A 7596-nucleotide genomic window follows, 5' to 3' on the forward strand; every position below is an offset into this window, starting at 1 on the left:
TCTCAGTTTCACTTTTTGGCAGGAATTCTTGTTTTAGGAAAGCTATCATTTGACATTCTGAATACAGAGGGACATCATTCAAGGTTTTCTGGGACTGAAATTTTCTGGGGAACAAGATAGACTACTTCACAGTTCAAAAAATCTACTCCTTCATGAAAAAAAAAAAAAAAAAATTTTTAAAACAAAAATTTTACATTTTCTTTTTAAATTTTGGGATGTTCTTATTTTTGTTATAATTGAATATTTTGCAATTTATTTTTTATCTAGGTTGCACTGTGGGCATTGTTCTTCACATTAAAGCAAAAAGTTTGCCACCAGCTAATTTTATTTTTCTACGATAGACTTCCTAATGAAGTGTCTTTTTTCTGAAGTGCGAGAACCGTAGCATGCTGTAAAGTTGACCAATAATGCTAAAACTTTGCAGATTATCCTTCCTCATAGTGCTGAAATAACCCTCAAAATTTGAACCAAATTGGGTGAAGGGTTCAAAAGTTGACCCTCCCAGGCCATATCCCCCCTTAATCCCTTTACCCCTAAGCTGACATTGCGGTGGAAGCTACGCGCTTGCCGGACCAATCGGCCGCCTCCCTTTCATCACCTGACCTCATTCTCTGCGGGTCGGTATGCGCGAAAGAGCGTGATCACGTGGAAAATGTGTGGCTGGCCCAAGGAGCACGTAGCTTCCACAGCACTGTCAGCTTCGGGGTGAACGGGGTGGGGAAAGCAAATAGTCGGAATTTTGAGCGACGGGCTAATCTTCTAGGGGGACAATGGCTGTGTCGGGCTACACAAGCGAGATTCCGAGCAAGAGGGGACTCCCCCTTTCCGACTTCTTGAACCGTTTGGTACAATGCGCGATTTATGAGTTGAGGAGGAAAGGTAAACAGAAAAAAGTTGAAAAAGCGTTTCATGAGTCCTTTAAGGTGTTTGTCAATTACCCTGTGTTTTTTTTTGGATATCAATATTGTCCCAAAAAGTGGGTTGGGCGATGACTCGGGATATTACGGTAGTAGTGGCCAAGTCTCAGCCTTTTTAGTTATTTTTTTTGTTGCATTTTATGGCAAATATAATTTCTCGAGGCTTTGAGAATTTTCTGCAGTAAAACTGTCTGAGCCTGTTTCTTTCCAATTTGCCATCCTAAGAAGGCAATGGGGCTCTTGTGCAGGTCGTGCGGCAACAACAACTTCTCGTGGCGAGTGCAGTGCAACCGGTGCTCGGCGCCCCGCGAAGGCGGCCCCGGTGGACCGGACGGCGGGCCGCCCGGCGGCCCGAGGGGCGGCCCCAGGGGGGGCAGGGGAGGTGACCGTGGGGGCAGGGGGGGAGGCCCCATGGGCAGGGGAGGCATGGGCCCCATGGGGGGACGAGGGGGCGGCTTTGGAGGGGGCCGGGGAGGGCCCGGACGTGGAGGACCCATGCGGGGCGGACCCGGGTGAGTCTCTACTTCTCTGCGTGCCGTTTTGATTGGTTAATGCGGTGCGGCGTGTCAAGCATGCGAGTCACGCGCGAATAGCTTTGACGGCGTCGGAGCACTGGAAACTGGTGAGCCTCGACGCCGCAGCCGAGTGCTTAGGTAGAGTCTCTCCCTGGCGCTGGTAATCGTGGAAATTGGCAGCTGCGGTGTCTGGTGCTAGACACTAGTAGCAGATGACACCAGCTTACCTGAAAGTCTCCGGCGTGCTTTGTGCGCACAAGGACCCCTGTTCTTTGCAAAGGACTCCCTGGAGTGAAGACAAAACATTTGGTTTATTTTTTCAATTTGTCTTTCTCAAATGGAATTCTTCAGTGACAGTCCCGTAAGATTTGAAATCGGATTGAGCTTGAATGCTTACTGTAATAGCCCACATAAAACCAAGTAAAATAAGGAGTGCACTAACTTTCGTTGGTTGTGCAATTGACAAAAAAAAAAACTATTTTTAGATTGTGTTATCCTGCCAATCTTGTTGTGGTGAGGTGTTTTTCACCACAATAAGATTGGCAGAGTAACACAATCTAAAAATAGTTTTTTTTCTCAATTGCACAAGGAGAAAGCAAAGTTAAGCAAAGATGACTTCCCAGTCAGCAATGTTCGCTTACGTCCCCCACCATAGCCAACTAGCCGCATTTACGTCAAGGTCATTAATCAATCCGAACACAAGGATAACCAGGGGCCCTAATCTGGACACTTGGCGAGAAAGACTGAGAAATCCGGCTTTTCGCCAAGTGTCCAGATAGGGCCCCAGGAGTGGTCTCTCTTTGGGTGTTTGCAAGAAAAATAGGAAATGAAGCCAAAAATAGGGGACAGGTTATCCCGGGATGTTAAGCTAATTGTAATATTGAGAGTATTTTATTTTTTAAGCTTCGATGTTTTCAGTTTAGAGCATGGGCCTCCAAACTTTGTGGCTAAGGCACCAGATAAGGTGTCTGTTGTGGCCTCGATAACAAAAAGAAAGTAGTAAATTAGAAGAAAAAAAAATTCCCAGATAAATCTACCTCTTTAAGCGTTTATTGACAAAATTAAAAAAGAATCCTAGGTGTATTTGTAGTGAAGGACACGAAAAATAGCGACGATTGAGAGTATACGGATGAATATACTGTATATATAATTCAATTTTTAGCTAATTATGGCAAATTAATTGTAGCCCAGAAAAGTTCAATATTTTGACGAGGCGGAAGACAAAAACCCGGTTCACACAGTTGAGTTAGAGTGCAACTGCCACCACTTGCACCTTGTTAAGACTGCTTGCGTCGAGCTGTTGCTATGGCAACGCTTACGACGAGTCAATGGGGAGGCGCTGTGCTTGGCGATGCAAGCAGTGCAATGCAGTTGACGCAGATGTGTGAACAAACCTGAGAATGGTAGGGCTGGTTCGGGCAACAAGTGCGAGAGCAAAAAATGCTTCTAATGCAGTTATGCCAAGATGAAATGTGGGATAATGTGCAATAAATGTGGCACACAACTATCAGCAGGATAAGAATTGGCATAGATACGAAGTGTTTGGCGAGTGCCGTGACGCCGTTTCTTTGTACTAGCTTATTTTCGTGCCAGTCGGAGCAGGCCTGCTGGAAACGGGCCAATGGGAAGGCCTCCCCGGGGCAGGGCTTTTTTTGCCATAACGTTGTGCAAAGAGGCTGCCCTTCCGGAGAGCTGATTCCTTGTTACCTTGCAGGGGCGACAGAGGAGACCGAAGAGCTCGACCCTACTAGATATTGCTGGAGCTGTGCGACCTCACTCTGCTTCATTGTCTACTATCTCGATTTTCATGCAATGTCTCCCATTTTGTCCATCACCATACGTGAAGAAAATCCATGTTTTAAACGCATCCAAACGAATGTAGTGGCGTTTCCCACGTGCATACCTGTCGCTTCGACCAACCCAACGTATCGTCCCACACAGTCGTGTGCTACTGGGGAAGGAACGGAATCGAGCCGTGCGTTGTTCCAATAAAGGCTTCTGTTCCTGGAGGTCTGGCTTTGTGTTATGTTTGGACACTGACATGCCAGCCATCTTGCAGCACTCGCCACCACTATGTGGCTTGTACGTCGTGCCATTGTGGTGGCCGACACTGTAACCTGTAGCTAGGTTAAGACTGGATGAAGGAAAAACAAGCTCTAGGGCACTAGTTTGCAACCATTGATGTTTTCGGGACCTTTTCTGGATCAGCGATTGGGAAACCCCATTCACCTTGGAGAAGGGTGGAAAAGAAGGTTAGGTAAAAAAATTTTGGTCGCGAGGGTGACCAAGATTGGTTGCTCCTCGTATTCTTAAGTGGCACCAGGAATGGTGCTGGAAGCTGCCATATGTGCGATTCGGTTTAGAAGAAATAGGGATTCAACTCCCTTGAAGTTTCCCGTTCTGCGACGAGAAGAAAACATCATCGGCGGAGATACGGGTGCAAAATCGGTGTTGAGTGCGTGTGCATGGCCTCAGAGACCCTGAAGTGCGCGCGCGAAGGCTTCTCCGGCCGTCCCATTCAAGTCTCCCCAGCAGTACGAGTGTAATTGCGCTAACTCCGTCGCTCGCCGCGAGGGCGATGTCGGCCCACTCATAACGGGTGAGCCGTCAGCGTCGCAGGTAGAGATCTACACTGCTACGGACCAAACCGCACGGGCTGGGCTCGCTTCGCACGCTTCGCACGGGCTGGGCTCGGGCTTTGCGGTTACATTCATGAAGGGTCCGGTACGGGCCCTGCATTCAAGTCTATAAGCAAGGGGGGGGGGGGGGGGGGGGGGGGGGGGGGCGGGGCGGGGCGGGGCGGCGGCGGCGGCGGCGGCGGCAAAGCGAATCAAGCCGGCCAATACTTTTTTTTTTTCTTAGTAGCATGTTTTTTGGAAGTGTGTTGGGGGTTGAGAGAGGAACCACAGTGGGGGATTAACAGATGCAGAAGCATATGTATATGCGTGTGTGTTTTACAGCGGAGCTGTTAAGGGCTACACTCCGTTTCACCTTATGTACCGCAGCGAAGGCTAGAAGCGCGAGCTCAACGTTGGCAGCTGCCCTTGGTGCACGAGATCTTGTGCCGCCGAGATGTGCCCTAGAGCAAGGAGCTCGCACTTGTAGCCTTTCCTGCGGTACAACACAAGGTGAAAACCAGCAAAGAAATGGTGTCACCGAACTCGGGACAGCTACCGCCATCTATAAGCGATGGCGGCAACCAGACAACTGGTTGCCGCCGTCGCTCGTAGATGGCAGCAACCTTCCGAGGAAGCAGAGCGGAACGAGCGGTGATATGCCCAGCAGCGCGGATGGTTCCGCAACTGCCGCGAAGCCGCTATCGCCTAAAGTTCCACTGCCTCGAGCGCTTCAGATTCCCTTGCGAAAGAAGAGTAGATCGCTCGTCTAGAAAGCCACGGTTGAGAACAAGCTACAGCTCCGCTGCTCTTCCTTCACCAGAGTGGAAAATCTGATTTTTTTTCGTACGGTTCGGTGTGTATTGGGCAGGAGATCGAACTATAGGGGGCGCTCTAACCCCTTTGTTGTGGAGAGGAGGACGAGACGGCTGAGCACTTATACTCTACTGTAAAGGGTTTCACCCTATGCCTACCGAAGACAACATAGATTTAATAAAGTCATTGGGTTTTAGAGACAGCGAAGGGAGAGTGGATTTCAGGACTAGAGATTACCAAGCAAAGATTAAGTGAATGGGGCAGAAATCGAGAGAAAACTAGGTATTTTCTTATTCACTGATGGCAAGGGGGTTTCATAGCCTCACTTTCTTTGCACTGCGGAGTGAATATAGATTTCACATTTAAATATACTAAGCTTAAATGGTAAAACAAAATGGCTAGGTGGCGTAAGCTACCGCCCGATCCAAAGGGCTCAGCCGTATTCATCCATCCATCCATGTCCCCACCCTCGGTGTTTACTCAATTCAAGGGCTGCGCACATGCTAACAGGCCTTATGGGCATGTCCATGTCATCTACAAAAGAGCGCGGGGCACAGTTTAATGTAAAAAATACTGACAATTGACGAAGCGACGTTAAAGGGATACTAAACGAAATTTCGGCGCTCATTTTTTGGTCGATATGTGTTCAAAGGAGCAGCATCACATCGAACATTCCAATATCTTGTTAAAAAAGCCACAAAAAGGAATTTTAAAACGATTTAAATGATTAGCAAAGAGTACCTGGTGGATGTCGCTAACGCCTCGCTTGTAATGCCCGTCTAGGAACCTTGACAGCGAGTGACGGAGGTTGTCTCGCCTCCGGCCACGACGAGAGAAGAGGGGCAGGAGGAACTTCCCTCTTCCTGAGAATGCCTTTTGTGTGTCGCAGAAGTCGCTATTGTCCCCCTGCAAGATTACAGAAGATTATCCCGTCACTCAAAAATCGTACAAAAGCAGCCGCTTCGGTGGCTGGAACGACTAGGCCATCCTCTCGACGTCAGCCTCGCCGTAGCTTTGCTCGTCTTGAGACGACCTGCGTCACGATTGCGTTGGATGTCACGTGGTCTCCGCTGGGCCTTCTCCGAGCGCTTGCCGGAGTGTGCCGTTTATAACAAAAAATACAGACACCAGGCTCAAAATACAAACGTGCGATTGTCATTTACGGATATTGTGGATCATATTCAACCTATTTTTGAACACGACGGGAATATTTCACATTTCGTTGAAGTATCCCTTTAAGTGCCGGATCTATTCTCAGAGAATGCGAACTTTACCCACTTCGGCTTTTGTGCGGAGCTGGCACCGTGCATGCTGCACTGTTCATGCAGGTCGGAGTGGAAACAAAAGAGCCCCTCCTCGCCCTCACCGGAGAACACGAACTCCAGTCGAACGCTGACGCCGCGTTTGGTTATGCCGGCCGAGCCCTGAATCATTGCATTTGTTGTCCCCATCCGGGTAGTTCTAAAGTTAACCGCTTGGGGCGTCCTGTTCGCTCCTCCTCCCCAATAGCGAATGCTGTTCCAGAGGACTAGCGGCGTGTCGTTCCTTTTCGTCCCCGGCGGCGCAACCTTCATACCTTTGCTTTTCCACATCAACACGCGCCTAAACAATGCGTACCCTCGCCGGTGTAAACCATCTGTACGTGCGAGTGCCTCCATTCCCAATATGGGTGAAGAGGATCTCCTGAGGGGTGCTTTTCCTGAACAATTTCTCGCAAACTACCGCAAAAAAGCCACTTTTTTTTATTATTATCTTTTTTTTACGGTTGTGCGCAGCGAGAGATGTTAATTTAGAACTTTGTATAAACCTGTCGCGACGTTTCCCTTTCTTTTCAACTATGACACGTGGTTTTGTTTACTGCTGTTTGTTATTTTCGTTTTTCCGTCCTTTCCACGCAGGTTTGGTCGGAGAAAAGGAAGATCGGGGCGATTTTTCTTAACAAGCTTCCTATGCCTGCAGATCGGTCCAACTAATATTAGCAGCAAAAAAAGAAAAAAGATGCTTACAAAATTTCCTATCAGGTACCGTTATCAACTTCTGTGTTGCAGTGGCAAGCGAGCTGCCATGCCGCACAATTTGTGAGCTATTTATACTGGGCGCACCTGGCCCGTGAAATTAGCCTCATGCCGGGCCGGCTGTCGGAAACGGACAGCGGGCCGCGGGCAAGTCCGGGCCCAATAGACAACGGGCTGCAGACTTCTAAATATCGGCCTGTGCAGACCTCTAGTCACAGGCATCGCGGCTGGGTGATGTTGGTCGCGTCATTGTGCTTCATCTTGCGTGTTCACCCGGGCTCCCCGGACTATTTTGTTTTCGGCAACTTCTGGACATGAATTGAAAGTAAGGCATGTTCTAAAACGCTCTAGCCATTTAGGTTTCTTAGCGGACGCAGTGCATTCGCGATATGTAGAGGAAGGAGATCTGCCAATTGGGGGGGGGGGGGGGGGGGGGTTGAGGAAAAAAGAAGGTTGTTACGACTGCTGAACAGCTTTTCCTTCATTGTCCTAAACACCTTTCTACAAAGCTAATTTGACGCGTTGCAAGTTACATGGATAGCTGCTGGGTGATTCCACGAGAGATCGAACTAGCACTCAACTCCACTCAACATTTTTTTTTGTGGTTTTTTTATATGTGATGTGCACACAAATGAATCGCACGAAACGGAACTTTTTTTTTTCTTTTCTCGAAATCGCGTTTTCACTACGAGAAACAAAAATGTTTCAAGATTGCGCG

General features: G+C 48.5%; 1 protein-coding gene across 2 annotated transcripts in view; it reads left to right on the top strand.

Moving 5' to 3' along the window:
* The window catches only part of LOC8043885 (RNA-binding protein cabeza), a 29969-nt gene extending 26528 nt beyond the window's left edge, over positions 1-3441 (top strand). For both annotated transcript variants that reach the window (XM_029966533.3, XM_040216211.2), the window contains exons 12-13: positions 1166-1429; positions 3147-3441. In XM_029966533.3, the coding sequence (XP_029822393.2) occupies positions 1166-1429; positions 3147-3183 (301 nt within the window). In that variant the 3' untranslated portion in view covers positions 3184-3441. The remainder of the gene's footprint in view (positions 1-1165; positions 1430-3146) is intronic.
* The last annotated feature ends 4155 nt before the right edge of the window (positions 3442-7596 follow it).

This window comes from Ixodes scapularis, unplaced genomic scaffold (assembly GCF_016920785.2).
Source record: "Ixodes scapularis isolate PalLabHiFi unplaced genomic scaffold, ASM1692078v2 PGA_scaffold1__304_contigs__length_218370807, whole genome shotgun sequence".
Classification (NCBI taxonomy): Eukaryota; Metazoa; Arthropoda; class Arachnida; order Ixodida; family Ixodidae; genus Ixodes; species Ixodes scapularis.